Consider the following 24,166-nt stretch of genomic DNA (forward strand, 5'->3'; position numbering starts at 1 on the left):
AGGTGCAGGATGGTATTGTACTTCTTTACAAGGATCGGCATCATTTGTTGGAGCTACCAATTACCGGCGCAATTTGTCTCCTTTGCACGCAGAAGTGGAAGCTTTCATATGGGCGATGCGGTGCATGATTGACCATGATTTCTGAGATGTGGCTTTTTTCTTAGACAATTTGGATTTCGTGAAGATGGTGTTTTCCCCTCACGACTGGCCGGCCTTTGCAATATATTTGGATGGAATCAAGACTGACCGAGAGGAGTTTTCTTCTTTCTCTTTATCTCATATTCCTCGTACTACAAATGTTAATACGGATTCTTTGGCACGTCAAACGCATTACTCTCCGCATCATGTATTGTTTGTGAACAATTTACCTTCAAATTGGCTCATTTGAGCCGATTCTTTTGTTGACAAAAAAAAAAAAAAATTTTCTAGATTTCTTTTATATAATTTTTTTTTTGATGTGTAGTAGTAGTTGTCAGTAATAACTAATAACGCGAATTAATAATAATTTATATAAATCCTAATTATGGAATGTATGTATTTTTTTGGGGTCCATATTCTTCATTCCGTGGGCCAATAAAAACACACACACATAAATTACGCAGTTAACAAAAAAAAAAAGGAAATTAAATACGGAGTTATTGATTGGGTACGTGAAGGTGTAGGCTATGATCAGTGCGACTGAGATTATTGACGCGACGATGTCGCTTTCTCTGCCACAGAAAAACATGAATATATCATATCAGTCAATACCTCCAAATTTTCTCATTTGTTTTCTTTTTTTTTTTTTAATTTTTAATTTTAATTTTCAAAAAAAAAATCAAAGGGGGGAACAATCCCTCAAAATTCGAGTATTGAAGACGACGACGATCTTCTTGTGTGACTTGAATTAGGTTTCTCTGCTCAAAGGTAAAATTCGATTCGTTCCAATTCAGATGAGTTTTTAGGGTAAACATTTTTTTTTTTTTTTTTTTAAGAAAACGATTCGCCTTCTCTTTTTGTGATTCATCATGATCGTGAGATTTTCAAGGATTATTTTTTTTTTGAATTTCTGGTAATTATTAGGTTATGCTTGGTTTTAAGTCGCCGTTGCATATATCCCTGGGGAAAAAATGTTTTAGAAAAACAGAACGAATGTTTCTTCGATCGTCCCCCTAGAATTGTATTTTTTTTTTTTTTTTTTTTTTTTATGATTGGTGTTTGTGTTAATCTGCGAATTATTAGATCGTCATGAAACATGTTTTCATGTTGAAACCAATTTTTAGCATTTTAACTTTTGTATATGTGTTGTTTTGATGTTCAGTGAGAGAGAGGTGAAGCTCAAGGGGGTCTCTTGATTTGCTATAATCAGCCTTTTTGGAGAATAATGATAGACCATCGGTATGTGCTTGAGTTTTCTCGAAGAAGGATGAATCGATACGAGCCAATCTGATTGAGATTATATATATATATATATATATATTTATTTGCTGGAGATTTACAGTAGCAGTTGTTGGATTTTTTAAGGGTATTCCATTTGTTTAGTAGGTGTTGTTGAGCTTTTTTATTATTTGGATTCTAGACTTTCCATGACCGTCCTAGCATGATGGTTGGGAAGGTTTGGAAGATTTTAGATGGGTACAAGAGATAGTAATAGGACATTCTCTGAGATTGTGAGTCTGGTCAAATCCTGGCTCCCCTGGCGATCCGAGCCAGCTACCGTGTCCAGGGATTTTTGGATGCCTGATCAGAGCTGTCGTGTATGTTACGAGTGTGATTCTCAGTTTACCCTCATCAACCGTAGGCACCATTGTCGTCTCTGTGGCAGAGTTTTCTGTGGCAAGTGTACTTCTAACTCTATACCTTTTGCTCCCACCACCGACTTGAGAACTCACCGTGAGGAGTGGGAGAGGATCCGTGTTTGCAACTATTGTTTCAGGCAATGGGAGCACGGTGATGGTGGACCGCATGTTTCACATATCACTGAACTTAGCACTTCACCTTCAGAGACAAGTCTTCTTAGCTCAAAGACTAGTACAACTGCCAATAGTAGTAGCTTTGCTCTTGGCTCCATGCCAGGACTAGTTGGTCCTTATCAAAGGGCTCAACATAGTTCTGATGTCAACTTGCACGGGGTATCTTCGATGGAGACGACCACAACCAGGCAAGGCAAAGAAACTTCAAGGAGGAGCAGCTGCATTGCCACTGATGTGGAAGATCCTTCTCGCTTTGCTCTTAATAGGTACTCCTTTTCTCTGACTTCTCTTTGGTCTCTCATAAGTAAGAGTCAAGCTTACTAAACTCTTCAAACGAGCTCTAGGGTATGTCCTGTGGCCTTTGACCACGCTTTTTATGCAATTCCAGGGTAGAGGTCGATCTAAATATTTCTTCGGCTTGTGAAGTATGTTAAAACAACTTATTTTCTGTGTCAAAACTAGGAAATCAGGGTACTTTAGATTCACAGTCGTGTTTGGGTAACTTAATTATTGTTTTCTTGTCTGCATCAGGAGTGATGATGAGTATGACGAGTATACTGAGACGTGTCATTCTCCTCGAGCTAATGAATATTATGGTCCTTTGGAGTATGATGAGATGAGCATTGATGATGGTCCCTGTAAGCATCTCTCCGCTGACCAGAAAAGCTTAAGCAGCTCTCCACTCATTGATCAGTGTCTTGAATCACTGATTCGGGAAGGACCAGAACAACTACACAAGAAAGATGAGCATGATGGTCGTGAAGAATGTGAAGCTCCTTCTCCAGCAGATATTTCAGATGATCAAGTGGCAGAACCGGTAGATTTCGAGAACAATGGACTTTTGTGGGTTCCACCTGATCCAGAAAATGAAGAAGATGAGAGAGAAAGTGCTTTGTTTGATGAGGAAGATAATGAGGGAGATGCCTCAGGTGAGTGGGGATACTTACGACCTTCCACTAGCTTTGGAAGTGGAGATTACCGTGGCGAGGATCGAACAACTGAAGAGCACAAGAAGGCTATGAAGAATGTGGTTGATGGGCACTTTAGGGCTTTGCTTGCACAACTGTTGCAAGTTGAGAGCATCCCTGTGAGCGATGAAGAGGGCAGAGAGAGCTGGTTAGAGATTATCACCTCTCTCTCTTGGGAGGCTGCTAACTTATTGAAGCCCGATATGAGCAAAAGTGGAGGAATGGATCCTGGTGGCTATGTCAAAGTAAAGTGCTTAGCTTCTGGATTCCCACATGATAGGTAATAGAAGCAAAAACATTTAATCTCAAAATACTGCTGTCGAGTCCGTAGTGTTTCATTTCGCGCACTGTGTATTTTCATCATGTCATCTGGATATTTCTGAAGTTTCATTCTTTGGTAATCCATCTCGTGTATTACTTTACAGCAAGGTGGTCAAAGGAGTTGTTTGCAAGAAAAATGTGGCCCATAGGAGAATGAGTGCAAAGATTGAGAAAGCTCGAATATTGATTCTAGGCGGTGGACTTGAGTATCAAAGGGTCTCAAATCAGTTATCAAGTTTTGATACTTTGTTGCAACAGGTGAAAATTGCCTGCCACTTACATGTTTCCTTTTCTTCTCGTTGGTGGTTGGAAAATGGATTCTCTTATCTATGCCTAGACTTCTACTGACACATATTTTGGTTTTCAGGAAAAGGATCATCTAAAGATGGCTGTTGCAAAGATTCACGCGGAACGTCCAAATATTTTACTAGTCGAAAAATCAGTTTCTAGATTTGCGCAAGAGTATCTTCTAGCCAAAGACATATCTCTTGTTCTAAATATCAAAAGGCCACTTTTAGAACGCATTGCTCGATGCACTGGTGCTCAAATAATACCTTCAGTAGACCACCTCTCCTCTCAAAAGCTGGGTAACTGTGAGAATTTTCGGGTTGATAGGTTTCTTGAAGAACATGGTTCAACTGGTCAAGTTGGAAAGAAAGTGGTGAAGACATTGATGTATTTTGAGAATTGTCCAAAGCCATTAGGCTTTACAGTAAGCACTCCCAACTATTAGAATTTAATATACAGAATTTTTTTTTTTAATCTGATTACCTCATGATATTACTTCTTACTTTTGTTTTATGTCCTTTCTTCATCAGATATTACTTATGGGTGCAAATGAAGATGAGTTGAAAAAAGTGAAGCACGTGGTCCAGTATGGAGTTTTTGCAGCTTATCATTTGGCACTCGAGACATCATTTCTTGCTGATGAGGGAGCCTCACCAGAACTTCCGTTGAATTCCCCGATTACGGTTGCACTTCCAGATAAATCTATGAGCATTGAACGTTCAATATCTACTGTGCCAGGTTTCACGGTCTCAACATATGAAAAATCTCCGACAATGCTATCTTGTGCTGAACCACAACGAGCAAACAGTGTCCCAGTATCAGAGTTGCTTTCGACCACCGCCAATCTATCCATCCAGAAGGATATAGATCCTATGATACCCAATGGTTCAGGCTGGCAGACTAGAGAAACAAACCCGAGTTTCGTCTTTTCACGCCCTAATGTTTCACTGAATTTGCCTGAACGTGTGACAGAGAGCATAAAATCAGATTTGTCTGGAAGATCTTTACCGGTGGACACACCAGCTGACAAAGGCAACCCAATTGTTGTGGCAGATGAAACAATGGATAATTCCTTACATTCATCTGAGCAAGGCTTTGTGCGAAAGATCTCTCAAACTGGTACGAGCATTATGGTCGAAAACCAAGACAATAGTTCAGAGCTTACAACGGTCCAACAACAAAACACTGAGAAACCAAAGGAAACACAATCTCAAAAAGAAGAATTTCCCCCGTCACCCTCTGACCACCAGAGCATTTTGGTTTCTCTATCGTCCCGATCAGTGTGGAAAGGAACTGTGTGTGAGAGGTCTCACCTCTTTCGAATAAAATACTATGGTAGTTTTGATAAACCCTTGGGACGGTTCTTGAGGGATCATTTGTTTGATCAGGTGAGTTTTTTTTTTTTTTTATATATATATATATATATATATATAGTTTAACATTTGGTTACATAATAATTTGGTTACCTAAATGCATGCTCAAAACTTTTTCAGAGTTACAGGTGCCGGTCATGTGAGATGCCATCAGAAGCTCACGTTCACTGTTACACTCATCGACAAGGTAGCCTTACAATATCTGTCAAGAAGCTCCAAGATTATCTCTTACCTGGTGAAAAGGAGGGGAAAATCTGGATGTGGCATAGATGCCTGAGATGTCCGCGACCTAACGGCTTCCCTCCAGCGACTCTACGAGTGGTTATGTCTGATGCTGCATGGGGATTATCGTTTGGGAAGTTTCTGGAACTCAGTTTCTCAAATCACGCAGCTGCTAGTAGAGTAGCTTGTTGTGGCCATTCTTTGCATAGAGATTGTCTTCGCTTCTATGGGTACTTATTTTCTTGCGTCCTCCTCAGGCCAGATGATTAGATTGTTAAAAATTGTCTTATTTAAAAGTCTGTATTTTTTCCTAACAAGTTGTGCCCGTGCAGTTTTGGGAACATGGTTGCTTGCTTCCGGTACGCTACTATAGATGTTCATTCGGTCTACCTTCCACCATCAATTCTTAGTTTCAACTATGAGAATCAGGACTGGATACAGAGAGAGACAGACGAGGTAAAGTACCTGTGATCTTCTTAGATGCAGATTTGAAATCATATACTTTTGACTTGACTGACTCCTCTATCGTTTTTATTAAACAGGTGATAGAGAGAGCAGAGCTTCTGTTTTCTGAAGTTTTAAACGCTATTAGTCAAATTGCAGAGAAAGGTTTCAGGCGCCGAATTGGTGAACTCGAAGAAGTGCTGCAAAGAGAGAAAGCAGAATTTGAGGTGATAAATTATGTTTTTATATTAAAGAGTATCTAGAACTCAAGAGATGCAAAACAAATTGGTTTTATGTCTTTTTAGCAAATGGGTGAAAATAGCCAAAATAAGACAAGGCCCGTTTTGTAACTATTCTTACATTTCTTTCAGGAAAATATGCAAAAGATGTTGCACAGGGAGGGGAAGGAAGGCCAACCCCTCGTGGACATTCTTGAGCTATACCGGATTCGCAGACAACTTCTTTTTCAGTCATACATGTGGGATCACCGCTTGATTAATGCATCAACTTTACATAAGCTTGAGAATAGTGATGACACAAAGAGAGACATTGAGAAACCTCCCTTGGCTAAGAGCCAGACGCTCCCCGAGATGAATGCTGAGAACAATTCCCTTCTTACTGGCTCAGAGGTTAATCTGAATCCTGATGGTGATTCTACTGGTGACACTGGCTTCTTACATAGTGTTCAGAAGGAAGCGGATACAAATCCAGATCTGAATCAGGAAAAGGATGACGGGGGAGAAGTGTCTCCAAGCAAGACCTTACCAGATACATCTTATCCTCTGGAAAATAAACTTGATGTTCGCAGAACACAGTCTGATGGCCAGATAGTTATGAAAAATCTATCAGCCACTCTCGATGCAGCATGGATAGGCGAACGTCAAACATCTGTGGAGATTCCAGTCAACAATAAGGTCTTGCTTCCTCCTTCCTCCATGTCAAATTACACAACTTTCCCTCCAATCTCAGAGGGGCTAAAGCCTATAGATCTCCCCGAACAGCAAAATGAATTCAAGGTGGCTTATCCAGTTTCCCCTGCAATGCTGAGTAAGAACTATGAGAATTCAGAAGACTCTGTAAGCTGGTTAAGTGTGCCATTCCTCAATTTCTACCGTTCCATTAACAAGAATTTCTTGCTTAGCTCTCAGAAGCTTGATACATTTGGCGAGCACAGCCCTATCTATATATCATCTTTTAGAGAGGCAGAGCTTCAAGGTGGACCAAGGCTACTTCTGCCCGTAGGCTTGAATGATATTGTGGTTCCGGTTTATGATGATGAACCTACGAGTATGATTGCATACGCTTTGATGTCACCCGAATACCAACGCCAAACTTCTGTTGAAGGGGAATCTCTAGTTTCATATCCTTCCGAACTGAATATCCCTCGCCCAGTTGATGACACTATTTTTGACCCTAGCAGAAGCAATGGTTCAGTTGATGAGAGCATACTTTCAATGTCCTCGTCTCGCAGTAGCTCACTGCTTCTGGACCCACTATTGTATACAAAAGCTTTACATGCTCGAGTCTCATATGGAGAGGATGGTACTCTTGGAAAAGTGAAGTACACAGTTACTTGTTACTATGCAAAACGGTTTGAAGCGCTGCGGGGTATATGTCTCCCTTCAGAACTTGAGTTTATAAGGTCTCTTAGCCGGTGTAAAAAATGGGGAGCTCAAGGTGGCAAGAGTAATGTTTTCTTCGCTAAAACCCTGGATGATCGATTTATCATCAAGCAAGTCACTAAGACAGAATTGGAATCATTCATCAAATTTGCACCTGCTTACTTTAAATACTTATCTGAGTCTATCAGCACGAAAAGCCCAACCTGCCTGGCAAAAATTTTGGGAATCTATCAGGTATGAATAGCTAAGTCGGGAGATTTCCCGGTCAGTTTGATTCATTATTGATGAAAATATGTATTGTGTTAATTAGGTCGCAACAAAGCAACTTAAGAGCGGGAAAGAAACAAAGATGGATGTTCTGATTATGGAGAATCTTCTGTTTGGAAGAACTGTGAAACGTCTTTATGACCTCAAAGGATCTTCCCGGGCTCGCTACAATCCTGACTCTAGTGGGAGCAACAAAGTCTTACTAGATCAAAACTTAATTGAAGCAATGCCAACTTGTCCCATTTTCGTCGGTAACAAAGCAAAACGATTGTTGGAAAGAGCAGTCTGGAACGATACTGCTTTTCTTGCAGTGAGTTTTACGCTTCTGCACACCATATAATATTCACTACTCTTTGATAAGGTTTGTCAATAGATATATTTTACGTGTTTGCAGTTGGGTGATGTGATGGATTATTCGTTACTAGTAGGCGTGGATGAAGAAAAGAACGAGCTAGTTCTCGGGATTATCGACTTCTTGAGGCAGTACACATGGGACAAGCATCTAGAGTCTTGGGTGAAATTTACAGGAATCTTAGGAGGACCAAAGAATGAAGCACCAACCGTAATTTCTCCAAAGCAATACAAGAGAAGATTCAGAAAGGCAATGACAACTTACTTCCTCATGGTCCCTGATCAATGGTCTCCGCCTACTGTCGTTGCTAATGACTCCAGATCTGATCATCCTGAAGAAACCTCTCAAGCCGGTACACAAGCAGAGTGATATCAGGAATCATCATATTGTAAAGTGTGTTTTTGGGTCTTGTATAGATTTTGGCATTTGGGAACACATAATTATTCATTTATTGGAAGATTGGGTTGCTGTCAGATATCGATTTTGTTTGCAGTCTTTTTTTAGATTTTGGGTCGTTACTGTAGAGACTTAGGAGATTGTCTTAAACAGTCCTCAGAAAGATGTGAGATTATTTCATTTTTATCCTCTCTGTACAAAAGAAAAGAAAAAAAGAAAGAGAGACGTTTCTCTTGTGTATAGCTTTGCTTTAATGTGTTACGATTTTATGAAAGATTCATTTGTTATATGCTTCATATTCGTACCCTTTTCTTTGTCATAAAACTTCAGAAAAGATTGAATTTAGAATCTGGACATATATTCATGCTTGTGTTCTTACAAAAGATCGAAACAAGAAAGAAGCAAAAAGCTGCTTCTTTCACAGCCTTTTTTGGTCTGTACATTCTTATTCAAGAGGCTATTTTGAAGAGAGAACAGGTTCTGAGTTTTAGAAAGAGAAAAGAAAAAGAAAAAGAAAAGAGATCTTAGAGAAAGTCAAAGCTGCTCCAGTTGATCATCTTTAATTCTGGTTTTGAAGCACTCATCTGTTCTTGGCTATCTTTATCTGCACCGCTCAGTTCCTGATAACTTCTTTGCAGAAGATTAAGAATCTCTACCTCTCTGTTTTTTTTACCAAATCCAATGATTAATAACATTGAAACAAGATCTATCTGAGTATATATAATTTAGGATTAGGAAATTTATCGTACCTTGAGTAAGAAGCTACCATTGGACACTGTGTGGGACAACGAGGACCTTCATCGTATCCTTCACATATGACTTCTCCATTATCATCTGTGTAACAAATGATCCCTTGCGTCCTATCTTCAAAGACCTGTTTCAAGAGAAAAAAAAAAAAAAAAAGAAAAACCGAATTTCAAAAACCATATTTTGCCAAATGGGTTGTGTCTAAATTTTCAAGAAATCAAGAATTAAAGAAAGAAAGAAGAGGATCTTACGGTGTTCTTGGTGGAGTATCTGATCGGCTGAGGCTGTGAAACTGTGACTTGTTTGATTTTAACTTGAACTTGACTCTGTTGAAGCATCATCAAAGTCTTTGATCTTAATGTTTTTGGAACAAAACATGGTACTGTTTTAAGAGGAAGACTAAGGTTAGTTGAATAGGCCATCATAGCCTTTGCGATTCTCTTTTTTTCCAGAAGAAACTTTAATTTGATCTCTTCTTTTTGGACAAAGTGTTTGGTTTATAGGTCTCAAGAACTTTGAAAAAAAGAAAAGAAATATACCTAAACAACAATAATTTTAACAGGATTCCGATAACTGGTTGAATCTGAGTTGTTTAATTATGAATTTATAATATAAGAATTTTTTTAGACGCAAGATGCAGATTAAATAATAGCCGATAAGAGTGTTCTCCTTTGTTAACTGGTTTAGTTGTCTTTTTCGTGGGGTTCTTCTAATGGTTTCGTTTTTCTTCTTCTTACGTTAATGAACCACTGTGAAACCGTTGAATTTATGTGTATGTCTAGTCATTTAGGTCTGTTTTTAGTTAAATAATTGTCTACACTCAAATCGTTTGAAATCAGTTGTAGAGACATCACTATATTAGTTGAAGATTATCTTCTATCTGCACTATTATTATTATGTCATTACATTAATTCCAAAAATAATGTATGCAATGGCTATTTTAACCAATCGGATTATTTAGACAAGAAGTTACTTATGGTGCCGTCCAGTGACGCGAATTAATTTATTCTATAATCAATCGTAGCACGTGTCGGTAAATCCATAAAAGTCATGACAAAGTATTATTGCAAATGTCAAATAATTGGTGACTCATGACTGGTTAAACTAATGTTTAAAATTAGGCAAAGAGATTAAGTGTTGGCTAAACATGGAGACATCGTCGTCGTCGTACTCTTTGGAAACCTCTGTCTCTTCCTAAGCTCAATAAGGTGTTATTACTTGGTTATTTAGTAATATTATCTCGCTGGTTTAATTATGCAACCAAACTATACATGATAACGAATATTCTTCCATCAATTTAAATAAGCTTATGCGATTTTTTTTTTGTTTTTTTTTTCGTGTGTTCTTAAAAAAAGAAACAACAAATTTTGACAAGTTTCTGAGTCATCAACAACTTTGGAATCCTTAATAGTTCATCATGGACATTTTTAACCAAAACAAATATGTACTATATATATGAAAAATATATATAATAAACTCAAATGGTGGAATCATAGATAAGGGTAGGTCACGAAACGTTGGAGAAAACTTCCAAAATTGCTTTACACTTCCACAAATCAATTTTATTTTATTTTGTCGCTTAAGCCAAAACCAAAAATATAGTGTTGATAGATAATGCTAATTGATTACTCGATCAGTAGTCTATAAATTATATTTGTGGTCTATGTTTCAGGATGTTAAATACGTCACTAAAGTTTATATATCAAATTTCTAGAATCGTCGTCCACTTAAATCATCCCGGAGTGGTGGCCTAACTTATCATTAATCGTACGATCACTCCAATTTTATAATTACGTTAATTTTATATAACCAACTAGGATTATGAAAATTCGATACCGTAATTATCAATGTTATCTTCATATATATATCTATATATATATATATATATATTGGGGCAAACAATTATCTTCATATGTAGTCTCTTATTTTATTACTTACTATAAAAACATACGACTACACGACCACGAGTGAAAACAAGTAGGTGATGGGTTAATTAGGCTAAGTGATTAAGTTAACAAGTTATATATATTAGCCTAATTGAAGGCCCGTTTGATGAGATATTAAAGCCCATTAAAGGCCCAAGTGTTTATCTAATTCTAACTTGTTACTCAAGAGTGCTTCTTCGGAAGCTTAGAAAGGAGCAAACTGGGAAGACGAAGAAGAAGAAGAAGAGTTGTATCTTCGATTCGTGTAGATCAATTCAGCTGGTAAAAGCTTTCTCGCTTCCATACAAGTTCTTTCTTTCTGTATTCTTCTTCGATCTGTGAAATATTTAGGGTTTATAACTTTTTTTGTGCAGACATTGAGGTTTAATTTCAGATCGAAATCGAGAAGAAGATGTTTCTCACTAGGTAAAAATGTTTCTTCCTTCGATTTCGACGTAATCGTGTGTTACCGTTTCTGGGTTCACTTTTAAACCCAGCGATTATGGTGTTCGTATTGATCAAGTTTGTGTATTTTGTTTGGTTATCTAAAGGACTGAGTATGACAGAGGAGTCAATACCTTTTCACCTGAAGGCCGTCTTTTTCAGGTGGAGTATGCCATTGAAGCTATCAAGGTGATTTCTCGATTACTCTAGCTTCCCTAGAATCATCTATAGCAAAGTTGGAATTTTTCTTGGATTTGGTTTCTTAAAATTTTTCTCGAGTTAACTGTGCTATGTTGGGGATAACTGTTAGATTGTGAATCTACTTAACCTCGAGGTTTTGTTTGTAATGGTTTTGGGGTTGCAGCTTGGTTCTACTGCGATTGGTGTAAAGACAAAAGAGGGAGTTGTTCTTGCTGTCGAGAAGCGTATCACCTCGACCTTGCTGGTATACTTTCTCTCCTGCTGTTTAACCTCTTAAGACTCGTGCTGGCTTCCCCTGTTTTTTATTTACTTTTGTTATGTTTAGCAATACCAACTGGTTGATTTGTTAGCATCTAAGAAGTACTATCTTCTTTGCTATTTCTGTGCCTTCATGATTTGGTACATTCACAATTTTCTTCGAATTTAGTTTTGATTTGGCACTGTGTGATAGAATCTGATAGAGTCTACCTATTATAGAGACTGCTTTCTTAGTGTCTTTGTTTTTTCTTTTAAGTAGGAGCCGAGCAGTGTTGAGAAGATTATGGAAATTGATGACCATATAGGTTGTGCTATGAGTGGTCTGATTGCTGACGCCCGAACACTTGTTGAGCATGCACGAGTAGAAACTCAAGTGAGATCCCAGTTTCTGTTTCTCATTGTTTTGTTTCTTACATCGAAAGTTCTTTCTGTTACCAACTGCTTTATTTTTATGTTTTGCAGAACCACAGGTTCTCGTATGGTGAGCCAATGACTGTAGAATCTACAACTCAAGCTTTGTGTGATCTGGCTTTACGGTTTGGTGAAGGAGAGGAAGAGTCAATGGTATTAGTTGCTCCACTACTCTTGCTAGCTTAGGAAATGTTTAGTGGATTTCACTTCTTTATGCCTGAAATTTATGATCAACTACCAGAGATTGCCCTTGAACTGGGGATTAAGTTTTAGTTGTGAATTGATAGATTCAGCTCCCTAACTCTTCCATAATGTTACAGCAGTTATTGTTTGGTTCTCTACGGTCTCCTTTTTATGTGAATATACTTATGCTTAGTCTCACGAACTTTTTGCAGTCTCGTCCATTTGGAGTATCCCTTCTCATTGCTGGGCATGATGAAAATGGACCAAGCCTGTAAGTTGTTAATTCGATTAGCTTATTTCATTTTCCAACGGTCTATATTATCTCAAATTGGTATACAACAATGTTAAACAACTTAATATTGTACAGGTACTATACAGATCCATCGGGAACATTCTGGCAATGCAATGCAAAGGCAATTGGGTCAGGCTCAGAAGGAGCTGATAGTTCTCTCCAAGAGCAATTCAACAAGGTAAAAATAACTTAGATTGTTTGGCTGTCCCAAGTACATTTACAGTATCCCTTTGGGTTTTTTCGTTGAACTTCAATTTTACGACTTTTACAGGATTTAACTCTGCAAGAAGCTGAAACAGTAGCTGTATCTATCCTAAAGCAAGTAATGGAAGAAAAGGTACTGAACTGATGTCAAGCTTGTTTACTTAAAGCCTGTTGCTTTCAACTCTGGTTTAGCCCTTTTTGACACTCTATATTTCTGGTTTAGGTGACACCAAACAATGTCGACATTGCCAAAGTTGCACCAGCTTATCACCTCTACACTCCTCAGGAGGTTGAAGCCGTCATCAGTCGTCTATGAAGAAATAAACCGGCATTTGCTTCCGTTTGATCTTACCTGGTTGGTTGGGTAATTTCTCAGGCTTGTCTGCTTCCGGTTCTCTAAACTAAAAAGACTTTCTTTCACGATCGAAACTTCTCACTTTTGTATTAGTCAGATGATGAATTATATCGAGTTGAGTTTCATTGAGCTTTCAATCTACATTTTTGTTTGTCTTAATTTATACAACCCTTAAACCCGGGACTACAAAGAACTATCAAGAGAAACTCTGTTAGAGTACACATGTGACATGTTTGCTAAATTTAACCATCCATGTTTGTAAATCAAAGCGTCAATATTGAATATCCCTCCTACCAACGAACCCTATTCCATTAACAGCTGCAAAACCAAAATATGACCAGTCCCTATTAGAACCAAACCAAACGGGTGAAACCGGAAATAACTCTATTTACAGGAAGTGGCGGTTTGAAAGGTAATGATGTTAGGTTTGTCGATCCTGTTAAGGCTACCGGAGACGACCGTCTTCGTGATCTCGTCGCCGTATATTACAATAATTTCCGTCACGTTAACATTTCTAACATAATGACCTTCCATTACGTGTATAACGAAACTTGAACTGATTTTTTCAGGGACAGAAGCCACAGACTCGCTGATTGTCCGGTACTTTCCAGTTCCATCTTTGGCTACCTTTACATTAGGAGTCAAGTTGCAAGTCATCGTGAGTCCTTTGCGGTCCTCATTACCAAACAAATCCGGAAAACTCGATTCTGTCTCTAAAAAACCAAGTACACTCTTGTTATCATCTTGCTTGGTCAATCCACCAAAGATTTTAGAAGCTGTTGCTCACAAGCTCTCTCCCTTTCTTCATAGAATCTCTTAAGTCTCTTAATTATATTAATATTTCTCATGTAACTCGAGAAATCAAACTCCATAATCTCATCAAAACCTTCCAAACAAGTCTCTTGATCAATGAGACAATGATCACATAACTCAACTTCCCTCTAATCTCATCGATTTCCGCATCAGTCATATCCTTCCCAAACTCATCAAAACGTTCGATCGTTTCCCTCATATACTCCAACGAATCAGCGATCATCTCATCACAAACTTTCAAACTAGACAAAACAGATTCATCAGATGAAACCAGCTCACTCAAAACCCCGAAAATCTTCACATGGTTCTTCCACAGCTGTGACCTAAGAAGCCCTAAAGAGAACTCTAGGCTAGCTCAGTAGAATTTACGGACAAGAGCGGCGAGTAACAATGATCAGAGTACAACGTCACGTTGCAATTTGATTCGAAACTCTTCGTTGACTTATCAGTCAAAATCCGATGATGACTTCACTCCACATCATCTGTTCCAAAACAGAGCCTTTCCCACCACAAGTAGAAGCATCGCCGTTAAAATGATTGAGAAACTGTCCACCACCTTCAACCACTGCCATATCAATGATCGCTGCGACTTCTGGCAACCACGACAAGACTCCATTTTTACTTCATTTCTCTTTGTGTGTCCTCAAGCGTGTAAAACAGAAGTTTTTAACTGGAAATAGATATGTTCGGTACGTATATATTAACAACTTAGAAAACCCATGAACCATTTTAATTAATGACCTCATCTAATCTTGTCTTAATATACTTATTAGAAAGTAGAAACAGACAAATTAAAAGCTGCTTGATAACAAATGTGAGTTCACACTTTACCATTACATTACATCAGTCTTTGGTTTTAATGGTTAAGTGACACCTAAAATTGAAAATCATAATTTATATATGTTGAGAGGTTTATTTATTTCTAAAGTGTACAAAAGAGCAAAAGCAATAAAAAAGGTTAACTTTAGAAGTTTATATAAAATGTTCATTTGGTTCGTATATATTTAAATTTCTTATAATTTACAATTAATAGAAATAATAACATACATACGATATAATGGGAATTGATGCAAATCATTCATAGTAATAGAGGCGCTTATCATGAAAACTGAAATCCTTAAAAATAAAATATATTTTTTTGAAGTTACAAAAGAATATATTGAAGATTTAAAAATAAGAATATCTAGCTAAAAAATCTTTAAATTAAGATAAATCTAAAATAAAATAGTACGAACGAAATAATATTTTAAAAAATAAATAAATTGATAACAACATTATTATTAAGTCTGTTGAAACGGCACTCCCATCGCCGGTAACCAATCACCACCTCGGAGAAAATTGGCAACGGTAAACCTCGCTGCTTCAGCATCAGACATAACAGGCTTGTACCCGGCCCATTTAACTCTATTGGTCACATCCGACCCAGGCCCCGAATTCTTGTACTCACCATACAATATAGTCGAAGGCGGCTCTTTACCGTCATCCCACGTATGCCACCCAGCTGGATTAACGAACGACCCAATCACCGATTGCATAATCACCGTCGTCGAAAACTCCTTCCACGGACGGCCAAGATACACCTCAGCAGTTACGTTTCCGTTGGGGGAGATTGTGCAACGCTGGATCGTTGTACCAGAGTTCTGATTCTGATCCTTTTTACCTTCAGCGGTGATAGTGATGTACTGACCGTGAAGCGGCTGACGCGGTCGGATAGTGCAATCCTGGAAGACAACGGTGGCAGCTCCGAAGATGAAATCTACTGTTCCGGTGACGTCACAGTTACGGTAGAACTGACGGTTAGAGTGAGGGTAGAGAGTATCCTGGAAACCATCGAATGAGCATTGGTAGTAAACAGAGAGATCGGCTCCTGATCGGAATGCCACCGCTTGGTGCTTCTCTGGTCCGGCGGTGTTTATGATTTTGATGTCCCTCATCATGAATCCTTGGCCTTGGGTTGCTGCATCAAGGGTAAACTCGTAATAAGTTCCAAGTATTAAATATAAAATGAAACGACAGCGTTTTAAAATAAGAAATTGGACTAAAAAGTACAGTCCTACTACTACTATCAGTAAATAGTCAAAATCGGGTAAATAAAGTGAAACAGAGAGTAATAATAAGTAAAGGATGAGAGAGTATACCAAACGTCGCCGTTTGAAAAGTGGGAGTGCCCTTGGCCCAGTTTCTGCTACCGGAAATAATGGTCTTATCCTGGCCGTCGCCGTACATCAATACATTCCACTTGCTCTTATCCAAAAGCACATTCTCAACATACGTACCTGCTTTCACGTATATAACGAACACCGTATTCCCCTTATTCGGAACTCTAGTCACGGCTTCGTTCACCGTCTTGACATCGCCGGAGCCATCAGCCGCAACAACGACGTTAGGGGTTAGATTCTTCGCTTGGAGTAACCGTCTCGCACGTGGGCTAACCCAATGGGGAAACGAATCGGCCGAATTGAGGAGTCGTCTCCGGTGAATCGGGATCCCGAAATCGCTCAGCGTGGAGAGGATCTTCGCGACGATGGCCAAGCTGTTGCTGGTGTACTCGGCTGAGTTAACCATGGCGGATTTGAGATTCTTCGTGATTGGTAAATTCGCGTACTCGGTTTTGTTCTGGACGAGTTCATCAAGCGCGTCGAGACACGTGTCGTGGCTTGTAAGGGCGGCGCTGAGCCACGTTGTGAGATCGTCGATCTTGGTCGAGTTGAGAATATTCTTACCGTCTCCGACCTCCATGGCGGAAACGGTTGCGTTAACGCGATCAATCGCGTCGTCGAACAGATCTCCGCAAACGCCGAGGGCCGATTTGAGTCTCTCGTCATTAGTCCCCTCCGCGAGCTTCCTCGGCAAATCGGAAATGGAATTGAGCTCGTCGGCGACAACCTTCAACGAGAGCTTGAATAAAACCTCCGGATCCGTCGTGTTGGACGCTGGAAACTTCGAGATGCTTGAGATACAAGAAGAAGGGTAACGAGTGACGCTGCACACAGTTTTGAGTGAAGCGGCTGGAGTCAACTCGGGGGTTGAATTCGGTCTTGGTTTAGGAGAGTTGTTTCTCCGGCTATGAACAGCGACGGCGACGACGGAGCCGATTATAATCGCCACCAGAACAGCTACGGACAGGCCCATGTAGATAAATCGCTTTGCCGTCTTCCTCTTCAAGGCTAAATCTTCAGCTTCGTTAACTTTGCCATAGCTGTTCTTGATTGAATTCATTAGAAAACACAAAAATGAGAAAAAAAAATCAAACTCTGTTTCTAGGGTTTATAGTTGTGTTGCTTTAAACGTCAATATTTTTACGTGTGAGTAGTTTATTCTTGCGATGTTCTTAAGGAAGTATGTGTAAATGATCCATTAGGATTAGGAAGGTATAATATTCATCATGTGTTGTCACTAATTAATTTCGTGATCATCCATTAGGTCGTATACTGTCACTCATAAATGTTAAATCAATCTTCATTTGGTAATTTCCTTTCACAGTCTTTCACCTTATAGTATTTGAATATTCTATAATTAGTGTAATATATTCGACTTTGTTTTAGTAAAAAAACAAAAAAAAAACGAATTGGGTGTTGCAAGTTTTGTAAACATAAGTTAAAGTATCGTTATCACTTGTATGCCCATAGATAGTGAGACTTACATGTACTTATTAGAGAGTATAAACCTTTCAACTCTTGTTTGGTAATCACATGCTAATCATTCCAATGAAGTTAACAAGCATAGAAGGACAAGTCAATGTAGAACACATTGGTTGGAAATTGTCAACGTAGTTAATATTATCAATACAAAATAAATTACAGGGTTAAAATACTGAGTGTTGGATTAAAATTATTACTAAGTTAATATATATTACAGGGTTAAATAATTACTAAAAATAATTACTAAGTTAATATATGTTTAATAAATCCAACGTAGTTAATATTTTGATTTTAGTGCCTAAGTTTTAGAAAATATGGTTTATGGAATTATCATATTCAAAAATTATTTGGTTTTTAAGAGGTTACTGATTCATTTTCTGTCATTGGAAATTTGGAAAGCGTATTTTATAAATTTTTGTGCTCAAAAGCCCATAAGATGAACCAAAAAAGCAGGTTATCAATAATGTTTCACAAATCACAACTGAAAATTTTAAACAAAGAGTTGGAATTTTTTAAAATCTAAGATAAATCAACCGGCCAAGTTTTTGTTTACTATTATTAAGTTTAGCATTTATAGCCAAACTAGAAGTATATAAAGGAATGAAAATCTCTAAGACTATAAGTATACATGTGTAAGAAGGCCATCTGGCATCTGCATTTCATAAACTCGAGTACCAGCCGCCATGTGCTTTCTTGGTCAAGTGCATCTCTCGTGGACTCGGTAGACCAATTTGAGTTTTCGTAGATATGATGATTTGATATCATGAACAACCGGAATGAGCAATTTAGCTGACTAACTGACTAAGACAAGTTTTCCAACTGACTGGGTTAGTTAGTACTTAGTAGTATTGGTGTGGTATAGTACTAATCGACGATTGCTCAATTTATCTAATTTAAGCTCCGTCTGCATAATCTCGTTTCTAATACTACGATCTAGAAAGAAAAACAAAAAAGAATACACAACACAAAGCAAAAAATGAAACACGATTTGATTTATTATATAAATCAATAACATTTAATCAACAATAATACGCTAGGAACACCACAATTATACGTATCTCAAATTAAAGACCGAGCGAGAAGGGGAAACCGGTCGAAGATAACCAACCTCCACCACCAATAAACTGACCAGCCGTATATTTTTGAGCCTCAGCAGCAGCCGTAATCACCTTAAAGCCTCTCCACTTCACTCTGTTTGCAGTTCCTGCCCCTGCTCCTGTGTTCGCATACTCTCTATAAGTCAGAGTGTTCAACGCAAATGTACCGGTCCACTCGGACCACCCTTCCGGTCGGATCACGTCTGAGATAGCCGACTGCATTACCACCGTTTGCGAGTACTCCTTCCACGGGCGACCAAGATACGTCGGGAAACTACCTTTCACCGGCAATAAATCCGACGTGGCACCGATCCTACACTTCTGGATAACGATCCCTGTGTTCTGGTTCGGATCCGTACGTCCCTGAGCCGTGACCATGTTTTTCTGGCCGGAGTTAGGGCGGCGAGCGTGGATGTCACAGTCTTGAAGCACGACGGCCGCGTTTCCGAAGATGAAGTCAACGGTTCCGGCGATGAGACACTTGACGAAGAACTGACGGTTAGAGTGGACGTAGAGAGTGTCTTGGTAAGCTAACATGTCACAATTGTAGAAGGCTGAGAAATCAGAACCCACTCGGAGAGCCACGGCTTGGTGCTTCGACGGACCCGCCGTGTTCTGGAAAGTGATGTCACGAGCTAAGAATCTCTCACCGACAGCAGCTGGGGCCAACAAAAGAATTAAACAACGGTTACTTAACGACATCATTAGCTAAAAAGATTAACTAAGACAGACTTATCTTACTATAAAGAATATTACCTTTAGTTTAACGAATTTTAGTAATATTTTATAAACTAAAAAGGGACTAAAGAAATGGCAATGATATACTAGTTGTAATGTAATAATGATGAAGCAACTTTAATTAAGGGACCAAGTTGGATAGAAAAGTCAAAAACAATTAAACAAAAAGAATAAGAAAGAAAAATAAGGGCTCACTTCACGAGTGGATGAGCCATCATACCAATCCCACATAATGTGACTTGGAAAAGCATATGAATAAAGCCAAGAAAATAATGGACCAAGACTCTCTTACATGACTCATATCTAATCTAACTAAAGAGTTTTGTTCAAATTTGGTAAATTCAAATTCACATTTAGTTTCATCTCGTTATTACTAGGGTACATGTGCGAATATCTGTTGTAGTGGGTGGGTACTAAGACAAGAATCTACATGTATATATTTAATGTGCATGAAAAAGAGTAAAGATTTTTTCCACCAAATAATGTGGCTAATATCATTTTTCAAAAAGTTAATAATTAAAATTCTTACCAACGGTGGCGGAGTGGAAAGTGGTGCTACCATCGACGACGTTTCTGTTTCCGGTGATAATAGTTCTCGTCCGACCATCTCCCATAAACATTATATTCTTTTTCTTCTTAGAAACATCCACATTCTCTCTATAAACTCCGGCTTTTATATGTATCACATACCTCTTGTTACTATTCTCCGGGGCCGCGGCAACCGCAGACGCCACAGTTTTAAATGTACCGCTACCGTCAGCTGCCACGGTGGCGTCGGCTCTCACACCCGAACCCTGAAGAAGCCTCCTATCTCCAGCGGATAACCAAGTCGGCCATCCCTCCGCGTCTAATTCTCCGGCCCCGGCGATATCTACGGCCACCGTAGTTTCCTGACTTTCCTCCTTGAGCTTACGGTTGTTTGAGGTGATTTTAGCTTTTTGCTCGAAGTTGGCTATGTCCGTATCAGTCATGTTCTTGATCATTGCTAGTGCGTTGCTGCACATGTGCTCGACGTGTATCTACATTTAATCGTTTCGTTATAAAGCTATATCTTCAAAAATATCGTGTTACCAACAAGTTATAATAATAATTGAAGGTATGTAATATTCTCTAGCAACAACGATAGATAGCTACTATTCACACACATGGACCAGCACTAGCTAACAAATATGTTAATGCTAAAATAAACAAGCTCTAAAAGTTGTACAATGTGATGTGATGTGATATATGAAATTAATAGTCAGTTATGGTGTGAGGTATGATATATATATATATATATATATATATATATATATATATCTAGTGATTTATGCTGAGCCATTATCTATTCCATAAAATTTAATGAACGAAAACAAATGCACTTTGCGACGAAGACGAAGACCAAATGCATTTTGTCTTACCTTTGCGATATTTTGATTAAGGTTGAAGATTCTATCTTATACATTTCACATATTTCTATAATTAATGGTTATGTAATTCCACATCACATGTGAGCAGCAAATGGATAAACAATTGATGTTTTACGTACCTGACCCTTCTGTAAGGCTTTACGAACTTCCTTATCGGCGCTGTCATGAGAGAAGCCGTCGAGACAAGTCTCCTGGTTAGTAATGGCGGAGCTAATCAGGGTTTTGAGATCTGAGGCGTGTTCCCGGAGAGTTTTTTTGGTTGGATACAAATGGAGATCTTCCACAGCATCATGGAGCTCATCGAGCGTCTCGTCAATAGTCTCCAAACAGTCATGAAGCGCCGTCTTCTCGCGCGGCGTTAGTCCTTTCCTCTTCTTGATCAGCTTCTTCACGGTGAAGTAATTGTGCTCCACAGCGGTTGTTGTCAGGTTAAGCGATGCCTCGATGACGTCTTTTTGCGACGTTAGCTTGACTCCCCCGGCAGTTGCCACGGCGGAGATACAGAGCTCAGGGTAAAGCGTGGAGCTACAGGAGGATCTTAGCACGGCGTGAGACGAAGGGGATAGAGGTCTTTTCTCGTTGGCTTTTGAAGCTCCGACGGAGATACCGGCGACGGCGGCTACGAAGAGCAAGGCCACGGCGGCGGATAGCAAAACAAGTTTCTTGTTTTTCTTGAAATTATCTTTAGAGAAGATTTCTTTCATTGATGGTGCCATTGTTTGACACTGGTGAGTGATGAATGTACTCGTGAAAGAGTGGGGTGGGTGTTTATATAAACTGTTTTTCGATGAAATTAATATTGAACGATAGTATTAAAATGAATTTTTCAGTATACTTTTCTTCACTCTATTATTTGAGTGGAATTTTCAAAAAAAAAAAAAAAAAAAAAGTTCCACTGGTTTATAAGCTGCCTCGCTAACAAAGATAAGGTTTTTTTTTTTTTTTTTTTGGCCAGAATATTATTTATATTGTTATTGCTATTCGACAGGGAAGGCTATTGTCGTTTTCCCGAATCTTTTACCTTTTTAGTGTTTATATCGATTAATTTCAAAAAGATGTTACCAATATATTCGTTTCTTTGATTTGCCAGTGACGAACTCACCATGTCTTTTTCCACGTTTATCCTCATACACAATATGAAACTAGGATTATATATCTGATATATCATTAGCCGACAATAATATACATTTTTTTCTACTTAATTTTAAGCATATTCTTCTTTTGTGATTTTAATATTCGTTTCTTCATTGATTCTATTTGAAAATCTCGAGTGTTACAAAAATTATATTTTTGGATTCAATTGGTGTGTAAGTGTAACTGGAGCGTCGTTTTCAGAAACAATTGTTATTTTCAATATGATTTGATAACGTTTGTGTTTTAAGGTTAAAATAACATAAATATTACTATTTTATTTAAAAGTATAAAACGTTTCTATACATAGTACTTGTATATAAGAAAAACTCATTACGTATAGGATTACTTTTTTTTGTCATCTATGATATGTAGACGAGTTTTCTTGCGTTTGAATGCTGAGTATTTATATCCAACAACAATACTAAAATTTCGGCCATTTTACTAAATCCTGTTTGGAAAGGACTGTTTGTTTACCTGTCAATTGTAAACGTGTAATCACACATAACAGGAACTAATTCATGTTTCTACAAATAATGTGTCAGAACATTATAGTGTACATGTGTAATTAAGGAAAAGCAAAAGTGTTACGTAGAATTAAGCCACCGAAATTATTGATGAAACTATAAATAATAAAAGTATTTAGGCCGATGGCTGTGGCCTTAACTGCAAGCCTGTCACGGGTCCATATACCCATTTTTTTAAAAAAAATTATTCCACCAAGTCGATGACAATAAATTTTGAATACAAGTTTTGTTGGTATAAGGCAATCTCTAGCTCTCTTATAATAACTGTATTTGTAGTATTAGCTCGTTTGAGTCCATCTTTTATAAGTATTTGTATAAATAATACATATATTGGACTATAAAGAAAAAAATGATATAAAATTTCAAACCAGTCAATATGTTTACTCTGTTTCAGTATATTATTATATTGATATTAAGTCTGATTGTTTACTAAAATTTTGGTTCGTCTTATAGATGACATCTTTACAAAACCAATTTTCTGATTTCATTAATCGTATGCGGTATGTTTAGTAAGATTATAAACATATATAGTTTCATTAGTTGTCATCTACCCTTTTTCCCCATGTCATTTTTCATAATTCCCTCGAACATAGTTTCAGTCTTTCAGTAGAAGTAGTCATTCACAGAGTAATGTTTATTTCAGTATCGGACCTGTCGGTAGTGCCAAATCTGGAAAAACTTTTACAAAGAGATAGATTTAGATCCTGAATTCAAGCATCTGATACAGGAAAATAACTATTTGTTGGGTCTTACCAAATAAACTTTAGATATGAATTGTTTTAGCTATAAATATAAATATTTGATTACAAATATAGCCCAGCCATATCGTTTGAAGTATGTATAGTATAAAATGCTACTATAGCTTTAGATGAAGTTTGTACTCTCGTTAGGAAAAGCATACAGTAAACTCGTAATCATCACATGCCCTCTTTCATTTTTTTGACAATTATTTCCCGTTTTTTTTTTCTTAGGGAAAAAAGTTTATGTTACAATCATGTGAATACTTTGGTTCCTTCTTTATCCTTAACTACATTATCTAAAGTAGCTAATTATACTAACCAAACAAAATAAAACAACTTGCATACTCTCTTTTTGTTGACAGCTACAACTTGCATAATCATTTCCAACAAGTTGCAAATACAGGGCATCCGATGCCAGTGATCGAGATACTAATTTATATTTTCGACTGTTTCATACACTTTCACTGCATTTACACATATTTGTAAAATAGTAAAAAATTCTTTGATGTACAGTTAAACCTTTATAAATTAATACTCTATAAATTAATAAACACTATAAATTAATAAATTTTGTCAGTCCCAAATCGGGCCAGTGTACAAAATAAGAAAATTCGATAAAATAATAAGATAATAATTTTTCTGAAATCCCCATATAAAATATAGTCCCAATAATATTATAAATTAATAATTATGTAAATTTAAATATATATATATATATATATATAATGTATGTAAAGAAAAAAAAAATAATGTATGTTTCTCCTAAAGCTCATATCTACAAAACAACTGTTATGTTGTATTTTCAAATTATAATGATATAAAATATTTTGTAACATGTCATAAAT

The 24,166-nt window shown here is 37.7% G+C and overlaps 5 protein-coding genes across 5 annotated transcripts; 2 read left to right on the top strand and 3 right to left on the bottom strand.

Annotated features, from left to right (window-relative positions):
- Positions 1 to 764: 764 nt before the first annotated feature.
- On the top strand, positions 765 to 8,492 carry LOC104779124 (1-phosphatidylinositol-3-phosphate 5-kinase FAB1B). Its single transcript, XM_087502597.1, has 12 exons — positions 765 to 906; positions 1,301 to 2,218; positions 2,484 to 3,200; positions 3,346 to 3,499; positions 3,609 to 3,953; positions 4,060 to 4,917; positions 5,023 to 5,354; positions 5,457 to 5,580; positions 5,667 to 5,795; positions 5,940 to 7,424; positions 7,501 to 7,767; positions 7,852 to 8,492. Exons 2-12 carry the CDS (start codon positions 1,611 to 1,613, stop codon positions 8,176 to 8,178), a joined length of 5,346 nt encoding a protein of 1,781 aa, XP_087358723.1. The 5' UTR covers positions 765 to 906; positions 1,301 to 1,610; the 3' UTR covers positions 8,179 to 8,492.
- A 49-nt stretch (positions 8,493 to 8,541) lies between these two features.
- Positions 8,542 to 9,595, bottom strand: LOC104779131 (uncharacterized). Its single transcript, XM_010503520.3, has 3 exons — positions 9,204 to 9,595; positions 8,955 to 9,079; positions 8,542 to 8,865 (listed from the first exon to the last, which is right to left on the bottom strand). Exons 1-3 carry the CDS (start codon positions 9,375 to 9,377, stop codon positions 8,730 to 8,732), a joined length of 435 nt encoding a protein of 144 aa, XP_010501822.2. The 5' UTR covers positions 9,378 to 9,595; the 3' UTR covers positions 8,542 to 8,729.
- A 1,261-nt stretch (positions 9,596 to 10,856) lies between these two features.
- Positions 10,857 to 13,384, top strand: LOC104779139 (proteasome subunit alpha type-5-B). The gene is made up of 10 exons (XM_010503530.2): positions 10,857 to 11,159; positions 11,252 to 11,303; positions 11,429 to 11,510; positions 11,686 to 11,766; positions 12,040 to 12,153; positions 12,243 to 12,344; positions 12,587 to 12,645; positions 12,742 to 12,844; positions 12,938 to 13,003; positions 13,094 to 13,384. The coding sequence occupies exons 2-10, from the start codon at positions 11,290 to 11,292 to the stop codon at positions 13,184 to 13,186; spliced, it is 714 nt and encodes a 237-aa protein (XP_010501832.1). The 5' UTR covers positions 10,857 to 11,159; positions 11,252 to 11,289; the 3' UTR covers positions 13,187 to 13,384.
- Positions 13,385 to 15,134: 1,750 nt separating this feature from the next.
- LOC104779146 (pectinesterase 1) lies at positions 15,135 to 17,596 on the bottom strand. Its single transcript, XM_010503535.3, has 2 exons — positions 16,177 to 17,596; positions 15,135 to 15,995 (listed from the first exon to the last, which is right to left on the bottom strand). Exons 1-2 carry the CDS (start codon positions 17,255 to 17,257, stop codon positions 15,319 to 15,321), a joined length of 1,758 nt encoding a protein of 585 aa, XP_010501837.2. The 5' UTR covers positions 17,258 to 17,596; the 3' UTR covers positions 15,135 to 15,318.
- Positions 17,597 to 18,653: 1,057 nt separating this feature from the next.
- On the bottom strand, positions 18,654 to 21,876 carry LOC104779154 (pectinesterase/pectinesterase inhibitor 3). The gene is made up of 3 exons (XM_010503540.3): positions 21,043 to 21,876; positions 20,044 to 20,533; positions 18,654 to 19,435 (listed from the first exon to the last, which is right to left on the bottom strand). The coding sequence occupies exons 1-3, from the start codon at positions 21,637 to 21,639 to the stop codon at positions 18,744 to 18,746; spliced, it is 1,779 nt and encodes a 592-aa protein (XP_010501842.1). The 5' UTR covers positions 21,640 to 21,876; the 3' UTR covers positions 18,654 to 18,743.
- Between the last annotated feature and the right edge of the window lie 2,290 nt (positions 21,877 to 24,166).

Source organism: Camelina sativa, chromosome 1 (genome assembly GCF_030686135.1).
Source record: "Camelina sativa cultivar CO46 ecotype springtype chromosome 1, ASM3068613v1".
NCBI lineage: Eukaryota > Viridiplantae > Streptophyta > Magnoliopsida > Brassicales > Brassicaceae > Camelina > Camelina sativa.